The 26,591-nt window shown below is 34.0% G+C and overlaps 1 protein-coding gene across 3 annotated transcripts; it reads right to left on the reverse strand.

Annotated features, from left to right (window-relative positions):
* Positions 1-24,621, reverse strand: LOC142614056 (carbon catabolite repressor protein 4 homolog 4). Of its 3 annotated transcripts, none has more exons than XM_075786588.1 (10): positions 24,398-24,605; positions 22,733-22,830; positions 20,228-20,268; positions 16,775-16,824; positions 14,355-14,424; positions 14,030-14,151; positions 8,487-8,617; positions 4,482-4,632; positions 4,256-4,403; positions 1-85 (listed from the first exon to the last, which is right to left on the reverse strand). In XM_075786588.1, the coding sequence occupies exons 1-10, from the start codon at positions 24,454-24,456 to the stop codon at positions 62-64; spliced, it is 894 nt and encodes a 297-aa protein (XP_075642703.1). In that variant the 5' UTR covers positions 24,457-24,605; the 3' UTR covers positions 1-61. The 3 variants fall into 3 exon arrangements, with proteins under 3 accessions (XP_075642703.1, XP_075642701.1, XP_075642702.1); XM_075786586.1 differs by lacking the exon at positions 1-85 and adding an exon at positions 2,467-3,291 and having other exon boundaries at positions 24,398-24,621; XM_075786587.1 differs by lacking the exon at positions 1-85 and adding an exon at positions 2,467-3,269.
* Between the last annotated feature and the right edge of the window lie 1,970 nt (positions 24,622-26,591).

Consider the following 26,591-nt stretch of genomic DNA (forward strand, 5'->3'; position numbering starts at 1 on the left):
TCCAAAGTCCAGCATTGACTGACTTTGGTAAGTACAAATAAGTAATAGGGCCCTCCATTAGTCAATCTTGATAGACATTGCTTACCTGCCCATATAGAAATTTCATATCAATTACCTTACCTGCCCATATAGAAATTTCATTAGTCATTCTTTCTTTCTTTCTTTTTTTCTTTTGAAAGCAATTTCATTGGTCAATCTTGATAGGCATTGCTCGTAACTTTTATAAAAATTTAGGAATGATTAAATTGAGTTTTTTTGGGATGGGTGGGAGCAATAAATTTTAACGGAATATAGTGCTTTCTTGATTTATATCAGAAAAAATAATTGAGAATATTTTGTTTTTTTGATAAAATATATTGAGAATTGAGAAGCACCTATTGTATGCTAAATTACATATTAAAAAATGATAAAAGTTAGTCTGGAGTTTAGCTTGATTTTATGGCTTTTTTGGCCCAAAAAAAAAATACTATTATTTTTTTATTATTACAAATTATGGTAAAAATCTTATTGGGGAATAGCCTCTCTTTATAAACATTATTTTAAGCATTAAAATATCACCATTTGCAATAAAATTGATTATATCACATTTTGCATTGAAATGGCTTGAAAACACAACTTTAGTATAAACACATTTTACACTAAAATTGCAAATTTTGAAGTTTTGATACAAAACATGATTTTTTTTTTAAGAGACTATTTTTCAGAAAAAATTTCCACATAAAATGGTATTATTTTTTTCAAAAATCTCTAGATTTTACTTTAAAAGTGTTGCAAGAAAATTGAGTATAAAGGTTTAATGATATTGTAATTGTATGCAAAATATTACTTACTGGTGTATGCAATATATTAAAACTGAAGTTGTTTGACTTTTGACTAACCACATAAGATCATGCGATATAAGCTTTTGAGACTTCAATTTATAATATAGATAATTATCATGAAGCATATACTATAGATTTTCAATTTACTTCCTTCTAGATGCCTAGAGATTTTATATTGTTCTAATTAATCTGAATTGTTTCAAATGCCATTTTTTGAAAGATTAGAGTTGATTGATGACATGTTTTCTATATTTCCAACTCAATGCTTTCTAGGAAATGTTCTTCATAAAGAATTGGACAAAGAGTTGAGATTGATGGTTTGACTTGTATATTTTCAAAATCATTTCAAATCCAAGCGATATGAAAGAGAGTCCTCCAACTTGCAAAACATAATAGAGACAATTGGTCTTATAGTAATTACAAAATCATGACTATTTTTTATTTGCATAAGAAAAGATAAAATAGAGGTTAAACAAAATATCCAAAACTTTGAGCCTCCGTTTGAAAACCCAAAGTAGATTGGCTCCTAACCATTATGGGGCTACTACGCTACCACCATTGTGACCAAGATCAAAATACAAAACGATAATTCTGAATTCTTGATTATTCAAATAATGATAAATTCATTTTAATACTTTTTTTATTTGAGGAAATTATAAATTTATAATTCAAGACTTTGAACCTCTAAAGTCTTGAAAAGAGAGTTTTGGAGACTTTGTTTTTATTGTCCAGAGCCTTTGGATTTAGAGTAATCCATATGTTGTGCAAAACTTTTCAATTTAGAAAATTGTTTCTTTGGTACTTAATTTATCACACTAACAATGAAAACACTTAATAGCATTTTTGTTTGTCTATATTTTTCAAGAAAGTGTCTTTCGAGAAAATTAAAGCTTGATTGCGAGGCCTTAGAATTTTGACAACAAACAATAGGAGACATCGAAATTTAATACCGAGTAAACTAGGTTTTCTATATTTCCAACTCAATGCTTTCTAGGAAATGTTCTTCATAAAGATGTTCTAAAAACATTTTTATAAAAAAAACAAACAAACAAAACAAAACAACTATACTAGAAATTGTTCGTATTATTCGATCCCTTCAATAAATGATGAACATAATGATTTCAGAAAAGTATATAATACTACAATAAATTTGACAAAATGCTTCATCAACAAAAAAGTATTAAATAGTAACATTAACTAAAAAAATACACAACGTATAACTTGAATATTAACCAAATGTATGTTGTGTATACACGTATAAGGACGTGTGAAAGAGTTTCTACTTTTCCTTTTTCTTTTTTTCCTTTTGGGGAAAAAAAGAAGACAACAAATAAAGCTATTAAGGTCACAAAAGGGTCAAAAACCCATGTAGATCAATTGGCATCTACTAATGTTTTCAACATAAATATCTAATGTTGAAATCTCCACGTCCTCAACTATCAAATTATTTAGAAATAAAGGTGACAAAAGGAGCATCATAAACCTCCCCAAGTATTGCAAATCAAATAGATAGGGATCATCACAAGTTTGGCAGGTTTGGGTGAAGGTTGCACCCATCATCTAATACTGTTCGGTTGAACATGTTTGACGGGTTATTAATCACCCTTACAAATAGTGAGCAGTGTTAATGGAAGCTGTGAGAATAAAAGAAAAGCCAGAAAGCATGTTTCAAACAAAGAATCCCTAGAAAATAATTTTCAGCAATACATATAAGTACTTCCAGAATTCTTCTTTTTACCTTTCCTCATGAATTTACATGTCAAAGCATACTAACATTTGCTTATTACAATCTGGAAGGCCAAGTACAATAAAGTCAAGGATTGTAATTAGTTATTTAATTTAAGAAAAAAAATCTACCAAAATGATATTCTTTATTTTTCTAATAAAACTTATTACTTAAAATAAATAAAAAAATCTACCAAAATTGTCTACCCGCAAAATAAATTTCCAATACTCTCAGTTGAACCTTAACTTTTGTTGAGAGAGAGAAAGCGAGTGATGTGAGAAAAAGAAAACTATAGGACATTACACCAAGAGCTGTATAGCTCAAAGGCATAGCCTGCTCTCCTTTATTAGGAGAACTAGATTCAAATCCCCCTTCCCATTGTTGCTATCGAATTAGAGCAAGAGATTACAGATATCACTTGCACTGCAAGATAAGTTAGTCCCTGGTAATTTCAAATTCAGCACCAATTGGTAGATGATCACTTGGGTGGCTGTAATTTGGTAATCCACCAACAACATCAAATGAGTCTAGTTCTGGAAGCTCCAGGAAACTGACTGGTTTTATGTTATCAGTAGGGGAAAATAATATATAATCAAGAGTATTGGTGAAGTCCGGAGTGCAGTTTGTAAATGGTGGTTCTCCTCTCGTAAAAGCATAGACACTGCACAAGGGAATATGCATGTCCTCTAAACACTCCACAGCCGGTGCAAGTGGAGAGTTTCCTGAAATGAGGAATTGGTAAACCTAAAACAAGAAGAATGTTATAGCCATTTCAAGAACTTATGAGCTATAAACATTAACTCATCTCTATAAAAGCTTACAAACTAAGGTAAAACATTATATGAATCTAGCAACCAAACAAAGCCACTTGTAAACCACTTGGGTTTCTTTGACTACCAACTACCAAGTTTATTGGACAATTTGTCTGGCTAGCAGCAAAACCAACCAAGCTCAGCTTCTATTTCATGCTTAACTTTTGCTTCTTGATGCACTTAAATGAAAAACAAATATATTAATTCAATTTAAACGTTAGATATATATCCAATCACTAAAGACTTCTCTTTTTGTCTTTTTCTTTTTTTGTGTAATTATCCCTCTAAAAAGAAAATATATAATTTTTTGGTGAAAAAATTTATGAATAAAATCATATACATTCATTGTGACTTTATGTACTTGAAATTATTGAATGTGAAACTCTGAAATTATTTGCTGTCTATGCAATTATGCTCATTACTTAAGGATTAATTATATTAATTCTTTTTTGTTTGTCTTTATTAATTTCTATTTTCTTTTATAAATTTTGAAAATACTTTTGAAAAAATTAATTAAATTTTGGTATCATTTTTTTTTATAAGTAATAAAGATTTTCTTATCAAGGCTGCCATATTTTATTCATTTATTATATTTATTTGTATTTTAGTTAATCATTAAACTATTTATGACATCATCACATTCTGACATCCAGTGTAACCCTAGTTCCACCTTGAACCTCTTCATTCAGTCGCCCCCTTTTTAATTTCTGTTTTTAAAACATTTGTAATAAGAACCAACTGTTTGGAATTTGGACCAAAATCAAACTAAGGGAAAATCTAAACCAATACCAAAAAAGTAAAACTCAAAAAAAAAATCAAGGAAAAATGTAGAAAACCAACTATAAGCTAAATAATAGGAAACTAGATAAATCAAGGGGTTGGAAATTCTGACAAACCTTATCCCCTGGGGTTGAATTGAAGTCACCAGCCACTACTACTGAAGGTGTACATTCAAGTCTTTTGGATATCAGTGTTCTAAACAAAGCTAAGCGTGATAAAAGATATTTAGCTTGAGCAAGCTTGACATCAGCCCATTCTGGATCCCTGCAGCAAAGCATCAAAGTTACTTCAACTGATAAAATACAGAATATAACATACTTATGGAAGATTGAACCACTTTACCAGTAAAGGTGTGTGTTTGCCACAATAACAACATGGTCTGGAAGATCTTTGAGTTTGAATGCAGCCATAATCCCAACACAATCACGTTTTAGTCTCACACGAGGATCATTAGGATCTCCACGATCCTCTGGGGCCTTTTTTAATTCTAAACCTAGAAGAAGATCATTGATATTAGATGCCAGCATACCATGTCAAGTACTAAGAATGTAATCTGCAACCTACTGAAGTTCTAGGGTGAAACATGTCATCCAAAGAAAAGTAAAGATGAAAACCCTTGTGGGTTGTATCATGAATTTTTTAAGGAAAGGAATGTAAAGAATAAGACAAAATCTGCAGGGATTAGGGAAAGGAAATGAAAGAAATGAGTAGAGTTCAATTTGTTGTTTAGATGTTCATGATAAAAAGTTTAAGAAATCCATTATCCATTATTTTGTTAATTAGTGGATAGGGAAAGGAAAGACCAAAAGAGTATATTTTTATTTTACCATTATGTATCTTAATTTTAATTAGAAGCCATGTTGTGAGGGTGATGCAGGACAGCTTAGGCTTCACCACCTAAAACAGTCTTGTAATCCTTCCTTAAGCTTCACCAGAGGGTTGTTTGGAATCACCACCAAACAGAAACACAAATTTTCACAAATGAAATTTTATTAATATAATAATATTCTACATACAAATAAATCATCTGGGGCTTTCAGGAAGTAAAGATAAACTCAAACTACTAATCCAAGAAAGTAGTCTAAACTAATCCAAATACATAAAGATAAATATAAAGATAAACTTAGGTAGTACAAGGTTAAGCTTAACTTAGGGGATTTTCTTTATCTTTATGTATTTTGATTAGTTTGGATTATTTAGACTACTTTCATGGATTAGTAGTTTTGAGTTCAGCTAGTATTAGTTTTAATGAATGTTATCTTTATCTTTATTTCCTGAAAGCTACAGAGGGTTTACTTGTGTGCAGACTATTATTTATTACTAAAATTTCATTTGTAGAAAATTGTGTTTCTGTTTGGCAGTGATTCCAAACAACCCTTAAGTGGCCAAGCCCAAGGAAGGATCACAGGACTGTACTAGGTGGTGAAGCCTAGGCTGTTTTGCATCGACTTGGTATCAGAGCAAATTTTGATCCCCACTGCTCCTAAACACAAACATCCAACTGATGCAAAACCAACCACAATTGTGAATACGAATCAATACACGGCTCACGTTAATTTCAAGTTCTTACCCCACAAAATCATGAACAGACCCAACTGACCCCTTCTGCCACATGAGATTTATGCCGCCACCAAAGTTCACAAAGAAACAGAGAAACCTGCTACTACCCCTTCCAAGCCCATCATCCCTATTCGTGCCTGACTCTAAATCCCGAAAACATCTCTCAACCACCACAAAACCCACCACCACTGCCACCAAAAAACCCAACCCCAACATCGCGGCCACCATCAGAAAACCTAGATCCAGAAAACCCGCAACCCACACCATCAAATAAAATCCGCAAGACATCAGTGCCGCCAAGAGACACTGTTGCCAGCCTCTGACGCCACCACCGCCAAAGACATTGCCACACAAGGATTGCCAATCTCTCCACACCGTGACACGAGGTTTGGAGGTGTACCCAAGATCCATTCCAGTCAACCCACAAGTACCGATTTGGTCGCCGAGAGTTGTCACCATCGAGACCCATGATCACTCCTCCAACGGACCTAGCAAATCTCTCAAAACTGCCCTCTGATGTCTTAGTTCAACTTCTAGTTTTTGTAGTTAAGGCCTTTGTTTTCACTTTTCACATTTCAGTCTTCTTTTCTTCTTGATTTATTGTTTTAAAAAAAAAAAAGAATCAACAGCAGAAAAGATCCAGGCAGAGTCAAATGAGGAGCCCACATAGAGTTCTTCAGCCAGGCAATTCATGTACATTGACGGCCAGGTTACTAAGACAGTCCAAACCAAGGTGTGGAACCAATAAAGGCAATTAGGAAATTTATTTATTATGTAGTTGATGCGACACCAACCACATTGATTGACATATCAGTTTGTAAGCTATTTGTAGTAAAAATTATATTATTTTAAGCACTTTCCGAGACAATAAATTGAACCACTAACAAAGGGTGCAAAGGGAGAAACCCCCAGCCAAATGCTATCTACCAACAAAGTTCACTCAAACCTACAGGATTGACCAAGATGAACTTCATATGTATCCTTTTGTCATTCGGAGCTAATTTGAACTGAGCTCTGAATCACCTTAAGGTAAAAAATTCTATCCTCCATGGTTACTTAGGAGAGGAAGTTTATATGAATATTCCTCCAGGTTTTAGGAGTCCCTCAACTCAAGGAAAGTTGAGCAGAATGAAGGAAGCATTGTACAGATTAAAGCAATCTCCTAGAGTTTGAGCGATTTACTCAGTTTATGTGGGGTTATGGATAGAAACGCATCAAAGTGATCACCCATATTTATAAAGCATTCACTTCAGGTTACAGCTCTTATTGTTTATGTTGATTATATAAATGTAACATGTGATGACCCTAAGGAAGACAAAAAATTAAAAGAATATTTAGCTACTGATTTTGAAATAAATGACCTGAGAGATTTGAAGTATTTTCTAGGTCTCGAAGTAACAAGGTCCGAGCAAGGTATATTTATATCTTGCAGAATGTGTTTTTGTCATCTCCTATTAGAAATGGAAATGCTTGGCTGCAAGGATTGTGACGCCCCAATAGATGAATCATAGACTGGGTGAAGATTCAAGGGATGTACTAGCTGATACAGAGAAATAACAACGCCTAGTTGGAAGACTTACTTATTTCTCACACACTTGTCTAGATATTGCCTATTTTGTCAGTGTGGTCCACAAGAATCAATATAAATGTTTACCGAACTCTTCTGTATCTGAAATCATCTCTTGGTAAAGGATTACTCTTATTTTAGTCTTGGTTACTTATCAGTTGAATCCTACACAAATGCACACTATGCTGGCTCCATTATTGACAGAAGATCTACCTCATGGTACTGTAACTTTGTTGGAGATAATTTGGTCACTTGGAGTAAGAAACAGGCAATTGTAGCTAAATCCAGTGCAGAGGCAGAATTTCCAGCACTGGTTCATAGTATTTATGAGTTTTTATTTATTTATTTATATAAGTGGTATTTATAAGCCTCTTTGGGAGGAGATTATTGAAATAATTGGGGTTTTATACTCAAGAAATACTGCTCACAATCCTGTACAATATGATAGGATCAAACATATTAAGTTTGACAGTTAATCAAAGAAAAGCAGGGCAATGGCATCAATTGTACTCCATTTACAAAAACTATGAACTAACTAGTAAATGTCTTAGTCAAAGGAGTTTCAAGTAGAGCATTTCATACTATTTTAAGCCAGCAGGGCATGAGCAATATTTTTGCCTCAACTAGAGGGAGAGTGTTGGAATACATTTTTTTTTTAATAAATAAGTAAAATTTTATCAACTTAAAAGAGAAAAAGCACCATACAGTACACAGGTTGTATACTATAGGTGAATCAAAATCCAATAGAAGTATAGCAGAGTTTTGGAATAATAGTTTATACTAAATGTCTCTACTTGTCAGGGCATATCTGTAATTTATATATTAATTGCTACTTAAGAGCAATAAAAGTATAAAACAAGTGTTAGGGTTAATTAAGAAACCTCACACACAGCTTTTCCAAACCCAACATTCTTATTCTCCACTATTGACAATAAATTAGGAAAAAAAATCTCCTCAGGCAACTTCCTCAAGCCACACATGATTTCAAGATTTCTTTGGCATTTGAGTTTGCTTTTCTCAGAGATTTTTGTGACCCTCTCTTGATACTAACAAGAAGACATTGCAATGTACCACACTTTTTTTTTTCTTATGTTAGCCAGACAAAAGTGAACCGTGAATAACTTTAGCTCCAATAAGGGAAAATGTCAAAAAACAGAAAAGACGCTTGCTCAAATTATTAACAAAAGGAAACTTGATATATAAAAGGACAAAAAAATTACCATTTTCTGGTTCAGGTCTTATATTTCCACTAGTTGGCACATCATATTTGTCATCACCTAAAATCTGTCCTTCTTGAATTGAATTTACCAGATCATTGTATTCTATTTTCTCCTCTAAAACCAACTCTGCACTGAATCAAAAGCAGGAATGAAGTTTAAGAAGATGTACAACTAAGATAAATTGGTACTAATATTATGAGCATATGACTTTGTGAAGTTGTAGAACGATCAGTGATTAATACTTTTTGCAAAGTTACCATCTCGTTGTTGGATTGAGGTCCCAAGTCATTTTGCCAAGAAAAAGTTCATTTTATTATCTGAATGTTCACCTTTTTCGGAGGGCAGGATTTTCCAAGACAATATAAAAATGTAATTTCAAATGAGTTTACAAGTTTTTAAAAAAAAATTGAGAAACTTCTTCAACTTTCACATGCTTTTTAGAGTGGACAGATATGAAGCATGGACGCTCCAAAATCCATGGCATGTGCCAGATATGGACACACCAAGACACTCTTGCATGCGTATCCTTAGTGTGACAGGAGAAAATTTATATCTTATTTTACTTATGGTTTTAAAGATTTTAATTGATTATTTTGAAATTTTAAAATAAACATAGAATATACCTAAAGATGTATATTAATTAATTGTTGTATTCCACCGCTCATTTCCTAATTTTTCAAGAATTTTCTTGTCATAATGTCCTGTTTCTGTGCTTCTTGGGTGGACAAACATACGTGTTTGTGTTTGAAACTCCTTTCTTTCACTCATGTTTTGACAAAGAGTTAAAAAGGCCTTTAAGGCCCTTTGCCACTGATGTTATTAAGCCAAGGCCATTCACAAATTAAAATTGATTCAGGTTGAAAGCAGTATGACGCATAAAGGCATTGAGAAGAGACTAGATACTTGTTTCACATGCCTAGTGAAGAAATCTAGCCACTAAAATTTGCAGGGATTAAGGCTTTGTTTGATTACACAACCATTGTGTGCCATTGACAACCTAAAATTGTGTCATTTGGGAGTAAATATTTTTTTTCTCTCTGTTTCCTTTTCCTTTTCCTTTTTTATCTTTTTCTGTTCTTTTGTTCTCTCTTTTCTCTCCTTCAATGCCACCCCTTCTCTCTCAGCCACCTAGAACCCAAAAGGCCTATATCACAATTCCCAAATCAAGCCCTATAACAGCAACACTATTATCACCCAAAATCACCACAACCAAAGCAAATCCATTTCCCTACAACTTCACTTTTTTGTGCACACAAAACACATTCAACATCTGCTCAGGGCTATTTTTTTTAACAAACATCCTGTGGCAAGATCCCATCGGAGGAGACTTACCCAGTCAGCCCAAAAAAAGGACCAAGGCATGTACAAGCACATGTACCCAATAAAACCACACTACACGGGTTTGCCTAACAAATCTCAAATCATCACTACATGGCATGGGCTTAAGGTACATCACAGTACAATCGGCCCAAAGACTTATCCTCATCACTACACAGCATGGACCACTAAGCCCAACAAAGTTCCTCAACAAATTGGGCCTAAAAGGCCCAAAGAAGCCCACTCCACATGGGCCAAGAAGAGGGCACCTGGCCACCCATTTGCTAGGTAAGGCTTGGTCCACTCCAAAGTGATAGCCCATAAACAAAATTGGCTCAACGCATCCCAAGAAGAGGGAATAATATAGCAACTACTGGGAGACTAAACAACTGTTCGACTGGTCATCTCCTAGTTCAGACAGAACCAGATGGACAGCTGGACAATTTAAACTAAAACTCTAAAAGACAAAATGTCAAGATAAAGTAACAACAGTACACATGGGGAGCAATTTAAAACCTTTGCGATTTGACACCTTGACATAGAGAATGTAGGAATGGAAAAAAGGAAAGGAAGGTTCCCTTCCTTGTGTTTGAAATTCCAGTCATAACTTGAGAAAGCCATGATTGAAACTCCATAAGAGGCGGGAGAGAGCCACTACATTTCTTCCTCCCTTGACCACCTCTCTCCATCATGAAAATGGATAATACTCAGTTCATGAACCAAGCACATGAATCACGGGAGGGAAAACTTAGAAAATCATGATTTGGAGGTCATGAGGGTATGTTTATTTAGTGATTCAACAGCGTCGAGAAGCATGGAGCTTGGCATGTCCCCTCCTACCACTTTGGTCTTTGAAAAACACGTGTACACTGTAGAGCAAGCAAACTCTAACATGCATTATTCACCACTGACATTGCTTAAGATAATGGGACCTTCCTTACCCTTAACATAAAAACCTGATTTAATGCTTAATTAATGCAAGCCATTCACTGTCCAGCCTTTTGAATGACTTGCACTGATTAGGAAAGGGGGCCAGATGGATAGAGGAGAAACAAGACTTGCCATTCTTGTCTAAGGAATAGGAAGAGTGGTCAAAGGACCAGCTCTACTATCTCTGTTATCCTTCACCAACTCACTCCCAAAAATTCTATAAAAACATAGAGCATTCATCAATATTACACGCTACCTCATATGACAACAAGTTCTTCTAACCAAAAATACCTTTTAGTTGATATACACCCACTCCCACAACAGAGCCTTCATTATAAACAGATCCTTCCGTACCGTCACTCAAGTACCCACACATAGCCTAAACACCAAACACAATGATACTTCACCATGAGGATTATCATCTAAGCATGCTTTGTGTATAGGAGTTTGTTTGAAACCTTGCTGTGCATGGGTGGACAGACTTTCTCTTCCTTTCAAGCTATTCTAAGTTTTACCTCTCTTCTCATATGGTTTTAATGGAAGAAATCATATAATATTTTTGCTTGACCATGGATGGATAAGATGTATTTATTACTACAGTGTTTGTTTCATTTATTGACTACATGCTAGAATAAGTAATGTATTGGCTGCCAAAGTTGCTTTAATTCATTTACCGCTGGATTTCCTAACTTCGACTTATGGCTAGCTAGATGTTTAATGCATATTGACATTCAGTTAGAATCAATTAGTGATAATTTATTGCTACAGGGAAATTGTAAGAAGATTTTTGCATTTCTAGAGAAAGAGAGGGAATTCACACCTCAATCTAAACTCAAATATGAAATTATAACATTCTACTAACAAGCTATTTTACAATCCATGTACATGGATATCTATAGCCTAGGAGTTAGTTATTGATGATAACATCATCCTGATTAACTAACATTTATCACATGCTAGAATACAATTCTAACATATTAACCACAGACTAGATTTAACAACTTCCTAAAATTTGGCCCGTGCATGTGCCTTTAATGAATTTTCCCTCTAATTTTCAAAAACTACAACAAACTTGGCACATGTAGATTTAGCTACAATAACAATACGGCATTGTGAAATTCAACCCTAAGGCTTGGCTGGCCTTGTGCCACGTCACTCCTCCGTACCACGTCACCATGTCACATCATCATCATCCGAGTAATGCATTAGACTCCAGCATCAAATTGTCTAGATCATATTGGATTCAGTAATTGTGCAGCTCTAATGTGTAAAATCTTCACTCCTCCAAACTTCAGGTTCGCTCTTAGTGGGCTAAGGAACACTCTGGTAGTCACTGACCATTTTCTCAGATTGGTAATGAGTCCCAGGTTGGGTCCCCAACACAAATTGACACGTGTCTTTGATTTAAAAAACCCCTCAACAACATCCCCAAACCCAAATCTCACAAAACTCAAACTCCACTTGCTACCCCCACTAGAAAAACCACCATGCCATCTTGCTAATACTACAGCAATTCACACATGCAAACGCCCTAGCCCATCCATAAAAGAAACAAAAATCCCATCAATGCCTGCACAAAATTCCACTAACTCGGCAAAACAATCCAATCAGTACCCATTCCACATGGCCATTGCAAAACCATACATGCATGCAGCTTTGCCATGAACCGCCATGAACTTCACCATTCACAACAAAAGCATATAGCCCAATGCTACCATACAGCTACCAAAACCCTAGGCAAACCAACACCCACTATGCACATGCAGCCACCATGACTAAGAAACCTCAAACCAAACCCCACATCCATCATTCAAAACCGCCTACACTGCCAAACAACACCAAAACCCATCCTTCAAAACCAAAAAACCCATGCGAAACCCAGACCAACAAAAACCATCACTAATTCAAAGACCCACGCCAAAACAATTTCCCAACATTCAAACTCACATGGCCAAGCCATACCCACGTGAATTCTCCATTAGTTGATCAGCCACCAAACATTAAGAGATGGAGTTATTGATTTTGGTTTTAGAACTGAAATTTTGAGGTTTATTTACTGATGTTTGTAGCAAGAAACTGTGGAATGGAAGTTATAATCTTCAGGTTTGTGTAGTGAAAGAGAAGTAGAAAAGAAATAAGAGAGAAGAAAAGAAAGAGAGAAAAGACAAAAAAAAAAATAAAGGAGAGAAGAAAAAAGAATGAAACAGAATAGTAAAAGGAGGTGATGGAGAGATACGGCTGGAGGCTGGAGGTAGGTTGTTAAAGGAGAGGATAGTTGGTCAACAATGAGGAAGGAAGAAGACAGGAGAGAGGTAGCAAAGACAGTAGAGGGGGTGAAGGTGAAGGAGAGAAAAGAGAAAGGAGAAAGAAAAGAAAATAGAGGGAAAACTTTGAAGGAAAGAGGGGGGAAAAAAGACTAACTCCCAATAGCAGCATTTTATACACTTAACAACAAAAATGTAAAGGGAATTGACAGGAAGAATGGATTGCCCAGGTTTGCCAATGTGAGGGACCAAATTGACTAATTTTAAACCTTAGAAACCAAATTGACTATTCATGTAGAGTTCAAGGACTTAATCATAATTTAGCCTATTTAATTCTATGTTTTATTTGGTTTTTCCTAGATTCAATGGTAATTTTGTAATTATGTAAGTGTCAGTTGTGGGTCATAATTGTGGGCCTTGGGTTTTATTTTATTATAAGGTAAGTATTATTAGTTTTTAAGGGCTTTTATGTGTGGGTTTTATTCAAATTCAAATGGAGTTTCTTTATTATTCAAAGTAGGAGTTCCAGCTCTACTAGGAAAAGTGTCACTGTAATAAAATATAAAAAAAAAAAAAAAATATATATATATATATATATATATATATATATATATATATATATATATATAGGGTTGATTAATTTAAGAGACTGGTATTTTTCTTTTTTTTTTGAGAAAGAGACTGGGTATTTTTAATTGTTAGTATTGAGGCACGTTAACCTTAGTGTGTTCCTTTCATCTTTACAAGTCTCTTTTTCTATTTCCTTTGGCATTCTGTCACTATTCATGTGTACTGTTCATGTGTCTGCCCACATGTACTGCTCACATGTATTGTTCACAACAATAATCACATTAACTGTTCTAAACACTAAGTATAAATCCTCCAAACCTTAAGCCTACCACAAGCACATGTAAACAGGCTCCCCAATTTATCTTACATCATCATTTATTGAACTATGAGTTTGATGTCCACAAAAATAAAAAATTATTGCTCTCATCTATTTTGAATCAGTAAAGAGGAAATTTAATATACCTTTTCTGCTTATAGAAAATTCCACATCCATCACGCTTCTGCCCATTTCTCTGCACATAAATACTAGAATATCCAAGACTCTCCATATTCCCCTTGTAAAAGCTATCATACTCATCAACTTCCTGATAAAATTGTAACATATAAGTCACAATAACTAACTTCCCAGACAATATTTATGTATGTTTGCATGGGCCCAAGCATGAAAAAAATATTAAGGAAATTCATCTTACTAACTAGTTGGATTAAGAAGACTGTAAATTTTTCTCAGTGTGTGAAGTGGACATCAAACAGACCGCAAAAAAGGGGACAACAAGTGAAACAAAACCTGCAGGCAGAGAAAATCAGCCCCGAAGTTCTTGAGAACAGATAAAATTGCCTGCGAACGAGCTTTCCACCTGTAATGAGCACAATTTACATATATAAACTTATTGATTTTCTTCAATGTCAATAAACCTCCCGCAATTGCAAATTCAAAATCTACAAGGGCAAAAATGTAAACTTATAATATTTGAACATTCAAAAAATCCATAACTCTCCGTGTGATATGGCCACCAGCAGACTTCCCAATCATTGCAAAGGTCAAAAAGCAAAGTTAATGACAAAAACAATTATACTTGAAAGTAGGATACAAGGTCAAAAAGGAAAGTTAATGACAAAAAATATATAAACACACACACACACTTAAATCAATATACAAGTCCCAGAACTGTGGCAGGAATAATCACATCTGCTTCTTAAAGCAAGAAACTAACAAGGTCTAAAACATTTCGAAGTAGAAGGCTTACCTGATGCAAGAAGCACCAAAATAATTTAAGATTCTATTTTGAATTTGAAATTATTTCTGTTTTTCAATTTTGAATGTAGAGGGTTTTAAGGGATTTAATTAGGTATTTTCCATATTGGTGTAAGTTGTAAAACATATTAAAGTCATGCTCTTGTAATTGTGAAAGGGAGTATGATTTGGAATAAGAATTTTATGAGTTGCAAATGGGCTCCTCTTTGTTTTGGTGGTGATGCCTAAGGTTTGCAGGCAGATTCTAGGTGGTGAAGCTTAGAATTTGTTTTGTTTATCCTTTTGTATCCTTATTTTCCTAGACTGTTCTACATCATTATCTATAATAGAAAATCCCCTGAATGTTTGCTTTTTCAAAAGCTTGTCACATCAGAAATAATAAAATGGAATCCGGTATTTCATGTGAAACCTACAGGCTAGTCTAAAGAATGAAATAAAGAAAAGAAACAAAAAAAGAAAACTGAGAAGGTTGTTTTCTACACCATGAACAGAATCATAAAGCAAAAACTACCACAAGAAACCGAAAGTACATCAATATGTAAAATTTATATAGGATTCAGAAAGCTTCTGAAGTGAAGACTCATTGATCTAAAAGAAGTACCAAAATAGTAAAATGCCTATAAAAATAAAAATAAAAAAGGTATCAAAATAGTAAAATACCACTACCAAACAGAAAAAGAGTGGGTTAGAATAAGATGATAATGAGTAGAAAATTATCAGACTTCATGATGTGAGCATAATTAAATTGGATGGGATCACAGATGAATTGCTCAAAAATGAGAAGAATGTAGCTAGAATCAAAACCAACATGAGCAAAAAAAAAGTGCAAGATATATTGAACATTTTGTAGGCGGCAATGCAATTTTCAGAAGACAGAAAAATTAGAGAGAACAGAACTTCCAGGAGGAAGAAAGAGAATCACAAAGTTGCAAAACAGTCTTCTACAACAGAGTAATACATGCAACTATCAACTTAAGTTTTGTAATTATAGATTTCTGCTTCCATTGCAGGCTGAAATATTTTATGTTTTTTTGTGAACTACAAAGTTTCTAGTAGTAATCTTAACTGCCAATTGATATCACTACCAGTTTTAGAAAACTTGAGCTTCAGTTTGTACAGTTTTTTTCTATTAAGCATAGCAATACACACACACACACACACAGAACGTAGAGCTTTTGTTAAATTTTGATGGTGGGATAGAAGTTCTTAACTTAGTAACCAATATTTAAATCTGATTTAACTTTATTGGAATTTAGTTTCATGGGAATAGTTATAATAATCCAAGGCTATAGTTGTCTTGATTTAGAAGGTATAGTATCTTTTTAAAAATATTTCAAGTTTGAACAGATTAGTATTATTTCAGATTAAAACTTATCATACAACCAAGCCCTCAATTTTGCACAGCCTACAGAATTTAAATGTGAATAGCTTCATACAACATATAAATTTTGTAAGAGAACTACTTAGAAATAGGAAATGCCAGCAGAAAAACAGGGTGAATTTTCCTGGGCTGTGTTCAATGATTGACTGCAAAAGTTTGTGAGATACAAATATCCTTTTAAAAAATTGTAAGAAAATACTAAACATTTAGATTATGCAATGGGAAAAAATGTGAGGAAATTTTAACAGGCAATATAAACTTGTTAGTAGGCATATGCAAAGTACTGACCACAATTATAAATGAAACCAATGCATTTTCCTGTTATATATGTTCATACAAAAACAAACTGAGCTCCACACATTTTACAAATACATATATGTCCTTGATCATTTTCATGAAAAATTCATTGTCTGCTATACAACACAACGATCTCAAAGGCAACATCAACTGTTATTAATACTATACCTCATTGGAGCAACCAAAAACAAATGGAAATTATTAATATCAATATGAGAAAGACAAAAAGGAAACTTATCTAGTAAAGAAAAAAGATTGAAATTAATTATTTCACCTGAGACAAGGAGATGGAGAGTGTGGAAACAGAGAACTCTTCACATACACCTACACCAAATAAAGGGAGAAAAATGATTTTAAAACGTCAAGCTCAAAGTTTTAAGCAGTGAAAAGGAAGCTTAAATCTTAATTAATAAGCATTAACAGCTTTCACATTGTAAACTGAAATAATCCTAATCCTATCATTTAAGTATCCAAGTAAAGATATGTACTAAATTAGAACAACTGATGATGCAATCATAGCATGGTACAAGAAAGAATATCCTCTTTGGAAGCCTAAGGCTAAGGCGAAGCCCAAGAATAAGTGTCCACGGTTGTTAATTAGGTTTTTATATTTTATTTGGCTATTCTAGAGTCAAGGGTATTTTAGTAATTTTACAATTGTTGGGTATGAGCTATAGCTAAGCGCCATGGGTTTTATTTTATTAATAAGTTTTATTTACTTTATGGGTCTTTATGCATGGGTTTTGGTTTAATTCAATTAGGTTTTGGTTTATTAGTCAAACTATAATAGTAGGAGTCTTATTACTACTAGTACAACAAAGAGTCTTATATATATTGTGCTCAATGTATTCAAAGGAGGTAGTGTTGATTAATAAAATTATTGAGAGTTTGAACAATAGGCACATTGGCCTTTACTGGTCCTTTCTCCTTCTCTCTTCTCTTTCTTTCTTCTCTTCTTTTTCTTTCTTTCTCACAAGTACTCTTCATTCAGCCACTGAACACCCTAAAATTTCTCTCTAATTTTCTTCAAATTCCCCAATTTGTCCGACATCAACAACTAATATTAGGAAATAAAAGTATATCACATTACATAGTAAACTATTATTGTTCCGAAATAAATTTCATTTCTTTCACATGGATAATATCACTAGTTTTGCCATTGATCTCTAACTCAAATGATACCTTTTTCTGTAAGAGCAATGTAAAGGGTGATATCGTGGGTTCAAGACTCAAGTGTAACTTACTAGTCAAAATTCTTTTTGCTTTTTTTTTAACAAGTAAGAATGTTATTAGAAAAGGAAAAGGGAAGGAACAAGGATGTGTACTAGCCCAAAGAATACAACTCAAAATGAAAAGGTGTCAATAAAATCAGCAAAGGCATAAAGGGGCGCCACCCAGAGCATGTATCCAATTAAACAATGTCTGCAAAATAGGCTCTTTGATGATATTAGGACATTTGACGCCATCAAAGACTCATCTGTTTATTTCGAACACAGATTCCACATGATACACAAGGACAAGGCTTGCCATACCATGGCTTCTCCCTGGCACTGAAACCGACCTTGCCAACACTCAGTTAAATCACAGATTTAGGCATCATCCAAGCCAACCCAACCAAAGTAAAGATAGGACCATATATTGGATGCCATAGAGCAATGGAGGAGCAAATGATCTATAGATTCCCTGCTACATTTACACATACAACACCAATCAACAATTAAAATGCAATGCTTCCGAATGTCATCCACTGTTAGAATTCTTCAAAGGGCCACAATCCACACACAAAAAAAAGCTACCTTTCTTGGAACCTTAGCCATCCTGATGCTCTTCCATTGGAAAGAGACTCTTGTAGGACCCCTAAGAACATTATAATATGATCCCACCTCAAACACTCCTTTCTTTGATGCCAAACCACAATGCTTGGTCTTGACCAAATGAGGTAGGCAAATTATCATATAGTGCCCCAAGAAACATATGAAAAGGTTCTAACTCTAAATCCTGGAAAAGCCAGATGAAGTGAGGATTCCAATGCCCAGCTAGATATGAAGACACTAAGGCATCCTTGTCCACCTCTAAGTCAAACAAGTTGGGACATAAATCCTTAAGGAAGCAGTCACCACACTAAATATTTTTGCAAAACCTCACCTTAGACCCATCTCGAACTCCAAACCGTAAGAAATTGGAATAAGAATCCCATCCTGAGCGTATGCCCTTTCACAACTTAATCCCATGTGAACCCGAATTTGCTTCACTGTCCAAACCTCCCCCTCCCTTCTCCATATTTGGCATAAATTACTCTCCACCACAAATGGTCCCTTTCCACTCCAAATCTCCAAAACCACTTTCCTAAGAGGGCTTGATTATAAGAATTGAGTTTTCTGATACCCAAACCTCCCTCTTTAACAATGGAGCAAACCACTCTGTAGTCCACCAAATGGAATTTATTAATGTCACCAATGCCTCCCCATAGGAAATCCCTTCGAAGTTTCTAAAACTTATTGGCCAAATTAGTTGGCATCATAAAGACTGACATAAAATAATACGGTCGACTAGTTCGTAAAGACTGACATAAAAAAAAAATACGACTAGTCTTCCAAAATAACTTTTAAATGAGCACGCAGGTCCGAAAAAAGTGTTAAGACACCAACTGTATTGCATTATTGAACACAATATAAGTCAATCCTTTTCAATATCAAAAAGGCACTATCAGATAATGATGCAGGATATGCATACCATAAGAATTTAATGGACAGACATGGTAAGGGATCAGCAATAGAATGTTGGCTAACATAAATTCAATGCTACAGACATGGTAAGGGATCAGCAGTAGAGGCTAACAGGCTGTATCAATTAGCCCTAACATTTGAAATTTTTTGTCAAGAAATCAGATTACGGATGCTCTATTTGGAAGTAAGGAAATAAAAGCTAAACGATGAAAAATGTAGGAAGGATGACAAAGTGGAATATAGAAAAGATACCAAATTTACATCATATAGTGTTTGGTAGGAGAAAAAAGTGAGGATAGAAAATTGATATCAATTTCCTTTATTTAACTGAGAAGAAAAATCGGAGGAAAGAGTAAATCAACTGTACGAATTTACTATTACACCCATATTAAACAAAAATCAATTCTTTTTCACTATTTTTAATATTACATGAATTTTTTTTATAACAATATGAATTGTGAAATATCATATTGCATCAAGTAGAATTTACAAAAATAGGATCCAAATTCATTATAGGCTTCCTGTAGTTTATTGAATAATGTACAGTGATTTTTTTTTCCCGTATTAAATCCACTGTATTTTCATAAACAATAATAAGGTAAGAATGAAAATGGTGTTTTTCATATTTGATACGATAAGAAAAAATAAGGGTTAAAAATATTGATTTCATACCAAATTTGCATGAAGTTCATTTTTTGTTATCAATCTTTAAAAAGCTCTTTTTTTTACCTTAAACTATTGAAAATTTTTCACTTTTTGCCCTTCAACTTAAAAAATGTCTTTTTTGTCCCTGAACTATTTACAAAAGTTATATTTTCAACCTCAAACTTTAAATAGATCAGTCATTCCATGCATGTAATCAAAAGTCTCATGCCATGCATATATGCCGCAAATTGCAAGCTTCTACTTACTTAATGATAACATAACCAGTTACACCTTATGAATGCAATGAAAGAAGAAAGATAGTATAAGAAAGTACATTGGATAATTGATATTCATACCTGAGCCAAAATATTATACGAGACAAGACGGAATCTGATGCCTGCAATATAACATTCACATTATTTCAAGTTCAAATTGCGAATTAAAATCATGAAAAATCATACATCATTAAATTTTATTTTTAATGGTCATCTCATACTTGGTGGGAGTCACACCAGTTTCGAGGGTCATGGACTATATATTGACTAACAAACTGTGAGATTTAAAGTTGGATTTGAAGAGATGGAACAAGGAAGATTGGAAGAGTTTAGAACTGTGATTCTCAAAAAGAATAATTTGTTACATGATCTCAATGAGCTGGACGCTATAGAGGGAGAGCAGATAGTTAACAAAATGATCGCAATGAGATTTCTTATCTACTTTATGAAGTTTCATATTTGAATGTTTCTTGAGCTCTTTTTGAGCTTAGAAATTAATATTTTATTGTTTCAATTTCAGTCAATTATCTTTTTCTCTACTTTAATCTTGTTTGTTGCTGGAATTTCTTCTTAAACTCTTCTTTTACACTAAACTGAAGTCCTCAAAGCATCACGATGCCCTCCCCCTATCTCCTTACATCATATAACTAAAAGAAGTGGTTAGGTTTCTTAACTGTCACACCCACCTTTATTGGAACAATCTGATTCCTTCTTCGCCTCCCCTTTTAACTACATTCTACCCCCAACCCCCCATCTCCTCTCTTCAAACACCATATAATTAATAGAAATGGTTAGGCTTCTAAACTGTCACACTCCCTTTAAGAAAAATCTGATTGCCTCTTCAACTCCCCTTTTCACTACACACATCCTTTTTATTGATGAATGGTTGAAAAAAGGCTCATCAGCTGGTTTTCAAAACCTTATAGAGACACAAACTTTTGATGAAACCTAACCATCTTCAAGACCAATCAGAAATCTCCCCTATGCTATGCCAGCTCCTCCAGCTCCTACCCTCTCCTTAGAATCGGCAAGTCAATTCAACTAATTAGTTCACAATAGATGGGACCAAAAGGCATTAGGTTGCCACCTATTACATCCTTCCCCACTACTATGAGCCATAGTGCACCTATTACACCCTGTGAGAGGTTCCTCCCAATACCAAATCTCAGAGTCAGAGTCGGTCATTCTCATAAAAAATGCAAGGCTGAGACACCCTTCGACCTAGGACAAATGACAATTTTTTTTTTGATAAGTAATGAAAAATATATTTAAAAAATTAAAATGAAATGTCACCTGAGTAGAGTATACACGAGACAAAGCATGATCACATGCATACAGTACAAGAGTCCATTAAACCATCGACTGAAAAAACAGAACGAAAGCCTAACACTGCTACCCAGTCCATGAGAGTCTTAAAAAATAAAAAAAAAAGTTTAAGATATGTAACTATTTTTTCTGAATCCTCAAACGTGCCGGTTATTTCTCTCCCACCAAATGCACCACATCAAACAATGAGGGACCACCATCCAAATAGCACTATTTCGATGCCGCCCAAACTTCCCTTGCCAACAAGCCAAAAGCTCAACTGCCATCTTTGGCATGGTCCAATGAATGCCAAACAAAGGAATACCATAGACCACAGGTCCGAAGGAATAGGACAATGAATAAGGAGGTGGTCTATGGATTACCCATTTCTTTTACACATACAACACCAATCTAAAATCCAAATTTTCCACTTCTAAAGATTATCAATAGTCAAAATATTCCCCAAATCTGCAATCCAAACAAAAAACAAAAAAACAACTCCAGAAGGGATCTTAGGCTTCCAGTCTTCCAAGGGAAAGACTAGCCTATTCTTTTAGTCAAAATCTGGTAAAGCGAACAAACCTCAAAACCTCTTCTCTTAGCAGGCATCTATCAAATCTTATCTTCTCCAACTCCCCTCAAAGAGACTCCATAAAATACTATCCATAAAAGTGGATAAAGACTCCAATTCCCAGTCTTGAATGGCTCTTACAAAATTCAAATCCCGAAAGAGAACACCATCTGAGAATTTCATCAAATCAGCCACATAAGCCTCCTTATTTCAACTTATAGTGAATAGTTCTGGATAGCAATTTCTCAAAGTGGTGTCCCCACACCAAACATCTTGTCAGAATTTAACAATAGATCCAACCCCAACCTCAAACTGGATGTGACAAGAGAAAGAAAGCCAGCCACAACTAATAGATTTCCACAAACTCACTGCATAAGTACCAGTGACAGGACAAGAGCACCAACCTTCCCCTTCACACCCATACTTAATCTCTATCACTCTCCTCCACAACCACAGAGACTGTTGCCCATTCCCAAATCTCCAAAGCCATTTTCCAAACAGGGCTTTAATAAAATTTCTCAAACTCCTCTGGTAATCTAGTATTAGAAAAAGTAAACTAAAGATCCAAACCCTAAAACAGCCCAAAGATGGTAAAACAATCACATTTAGCGACCAAAAATAAGAATAGAAAACTTGAAAATGCTCCTAAAAGTAGCCTACAATTTTAAAGCAAATGTTAAAATAGAACAGGCAGAAAAATATAGTTGTACCATCAGATCTACTTCTTGAATTAATATCACTTCCTTCCACAGAAATAAACTCCCGATATATTGGTGATGGTGTCGTGCTCATTTTGTTCGATACTATTCTGCAACAGATAAGACATAAATCCCAATTAAAGGATACCCATGATTCTCAGATCTACGGAAGTTTAACAGTGATAATTGGCATCATGTACTACAATTGGTGAGCTCTTATTTTATTTTTATTTTTTTTAAAGATAAACAAACTTGTTTTAAATGACTAGCTTTTCAAACAATATTTCTGCAACATCCAGTAAAAAGCACTTCAAAAAATACAGCCTGTTGTACAATTCTGAGTATCTACACTTATGCCAATTAAAAAGCATGATACATATCCATTGTTGGAAGAAAACGGCAAATTATCATTTAGGTTTTTAAAAATTTCGAGAAAATACCAAAAATATACTTCATGTATTTTAAAGCAAAACTGAGAAACACATGTCTCGCAAATTCAAGAATTACATAACAATGAGAATAAAAAATAGCTCATACATAACATATCAAATGATACTTGCCATCCCAATCCCATTTGCTTTGGCACTCAATGAATCCAAACAAAACAATGCAGTGAAAAGAACTTAGATTTGGTTTAGAAAAAGGGTTTAAAGGGTTACACAAGTAGTCCGTTTTCAATAAAATCATACTTAATTGTTGAAAAAAATAAAAAAAGAAATTTTGAGCAAGAAAACAAGATTACAGCTAGGAGATGAAAATAGGATTGAAGTCGGAACCCTAGGCTTAAAGAGCTCGAGAACTAATCAAGGTTGCGTTTGGCATTGGCTTAAAAAGCCAGCATTTTTTTACTATTTAACTTATTTTTGTTACTATTCATTAGTCTCATTATCTTTTTGGTACTATTCATGAGTCTCACATTGTTATTTCAGCTACTTTTTTGCTTTATATATAGTACTTTCAGCAAAAAGGTTTCAATTTCAACTAAATAAGTTGTTTCCAAATGGGCTCCAAATCTGAAATTCTATATATTAGATTAGAAAAGGTCACCTATAACGACCCAAAGAAAAAGGTTATTCATAATAGCATATAGTAACCCTAGATTCCTAGCCCTATATAAGAGTTAAATCATAATTATCTAACTTCAGTAAAATCATTGCATCTTTTTTTTTCCTTTGGACTTAATTTCTCCTACATCACAAAACCCATTCGGTAAAACATTTTAAAAGACCCCCCCCCCACCCCCCCAAAAAAAAAAAAATCTGAACAATAAAATTTGACTTGAATTGCATTACTAAGCAACTATTTTTTTATGTGAACTACATACTTATCAGAACTATTTTCTATTCATTTTCTCTGCAAAAAGTAAAGTTCAATGAGCTCCAACTCAAAAGGTAATTCCTCCTCCCACAAAAATGAATGGAGGGTGAAACTCTGGATTCAAAACCCATCAGTGAAGTTAGTTCTTTTGTACCATGTATGTATCTTCATTTTGTTGCAACCATTGAAAATATATGAAGCAGCAATGACTGTTTTTTTTCACAATGAATCACTACAAAACTAAAACTGAATCCAAAAAAAAACCCAAATCCAAATCCAACCCACTTCAGGAAATCAATTTTGAAAAAAGAGAGTGCAAAATATGATATAGAAGAAGAAAGGGTGGAGGGTAGGGTGTACCTTTTGAAGGAGGGAAAAGTGGGTCGGCGGCAGCGAAGCGCAGGGAGAGCCTTTAGCATTTGATTGATACTAAAAATTTGATACTGTCAACAACTCTTGTCTTTTTTACTCTGCTTACATATAAAACTTTTCATTGATTATTCGGTAGAGCCAAATACTTTTTAGACGGGCAGCTTATGTTTTCTTCATCCTCCTCCTCTCCTCTTTCTTTTTTTCTTTTTTTTGTTGATAAGATTAGATTTTTTTTTTTATCATGTTTAATTAGACTTTACCTTTCCAAACCTTTAGTTTTTATTTTATTAAAAAAAAAAAGACTACCGCATTTAATGTTGGGAGAGAAAAAAAAAATGATTGGGTTTGTCAGACTATAAGTAATAAATAAATCAAGTCAATCCGTTTGGATTCAGCCCAAACAAAAAATTCTTGTACAAGACACTGAAGACAGTTTTGTAAAACCTATGTCTCAACTCAATGATATGTAAGTCCCCAGTATCAAGTCAATCCGTTTGGATTCAACCCAAACAAAAAATTCTTGTATAAAATAGTCTCACGAGACCTATGTTTAAATGACACGTGGGTTCTACACGTGTAGGACACACATGTTATTGAGACATAAGTATCATGGGACCGTCTCATACAATCCTTACTTAAACCCAAACAAATTTGAGTTGGGAATTTATTGAACAATTACTAGTTGCTATATCTATAACCCTTATCTAGTTTTTGATAGATTGTGCCGGCCCAGAATGACTAGTATTTTTCCACATACCAAAGCAAACAAATAATTAACATACTTTCTAGCCTCTTTTTTCATATTTCTTTCAATACAAATTAAAAACAAAATATTCAAATATGGAAGTTAAATATAAATAAATCCTTCAATTTAATTTCATAATTAATTCTAATAATCTACCGGTCTAATTAATCCTAAAAAAAATTGTGTATACATGTTGTACAAGAAATATAAAATATGGGTAAATCACTTATAAACTGTGTAGCCCCAACTTATTTGTTTTTTGTTTTTTTTCAAATAATATAAACTTTTAGCTTTTTTACAATAACGGAAATTATTATATAGGTCCAACCCTCTATAAGAAGGAGAAAGTATATTCTCGGAGTATGCAATAACAATCTTAAGCTAGTTTATAGACTTTTGCCCCGAATGTCCATTATTTGTGTCTAGCTTATTAGGTTAGCTTTTATGTATAATTTTTTAAACCTCTTTTTTTCTCATTTTTTCAAAGTATAAGTGTACTTTAGCACACTTTCAATAAATAGCTAAATAAGCTAATGTCAAATACTCAAATGAAAGTTACCAAAAACTATCTTTTAATAAACACTATGCAAATAAGCTTTCGGAAAAAAGTTGTTCCCAAACACACTCACACTTTTGGATTAACTTTTTGCTCAAAAAATTTTTGTTGAAAGTTGGAAAAATTGTAATTGTACTTAAAACAAATTTTAGGCTTTTAAAAATGTGAAATTTATTTTAATTTAATTGCTTCTTAGTACTTTTATTTAATTTCTTAGTTTAGTTTAGTTTTAATTACTTCAACTAGTGTACAACCCTATGTGTATGGTACAATTAAAAATAATTAGAATTATATACATATATGGGTTTAAATTATTCATGTTGTAAAAGTTGATAGGGTACTGATTTTGCCTATCTCCAAGTCGTCCATAAAGGTCGTCCGTAACCCGACTGGAATTGTAAACACCCTCTAGAACCTACCTGCAACTACCTCGTCCAAGCAAGAAGAGCTCTGGATGAGATAAGCACCACCAGAGAATAGACGCTCGTCCAGAGCGCGGACAACCTCGTCTTGAAGGAGTTTGTCTGTCAGACGAGACAGTCCCTGCGCAAGTGCCAAAGTATACTCAACTAAGGAATTCCAGGACGAGAGTATCGTACTTAGGAAAATCTCCGAATATAATGTGATAATTCCTTATCCCACGCATAACTGTCAGGTATCCGTTGTGAAATAGAAGCAATAACTCCTAAATGGTTATGGAAGTTACATTTGACCCTTGCGCCTCCTTGAATCCAGGGGAGGTTCCAATTTCGATAACCGTCTATGAAGGCACTATATAAAGACTGATTCAGACAAGGCAAAAGTATGTGGATTTTACTCCAAAAAAGTTGGAACTCCAAAAATATAGAGAGAAAAACTAACTTTGCCATCGGAGGGTTTTT

The sequence above is a fragment of the Castanea sativa genome, chromosome 10, assembly GCF_040712315.1.
Source record: "Castanea sativa cultivar Marrone di Chiusa Pesio chromosome 10, ASM4071231v1".
Taxonomy (NCBI): Eukaryota; Viridiplantae; Streptophyta; class Magnoliopsida; order Fagales; family Fagaceae; genus Castanea; species Castanea sativa.

Excerpts from the sequence above, each read along its gene's own strand:
- LOC142614056 (XM_075786586.1), bottom strand. The coding sequence starts at position 24,456 with ATGCTAAAGGCTCTCCCTGCGCTTCGCTGCCGCCGACCCACTTTTCCC. Across the intron at positions 16,825-20,227 it reads CGTATAATATTTTGGCTCAG|GTGTATGTGAAGAGTTCTCT; the intron begins GTATGAATATCA and ends TATTTGGTGTAG. Across the intron at positions 14,425-16,774 it reads TCTCCATCTCCTTGTCTCAG|GTGGAAAGCTCGTTCGCAGG; the intron begins GTGAAATAATTA and ends TGCTCATTACAG.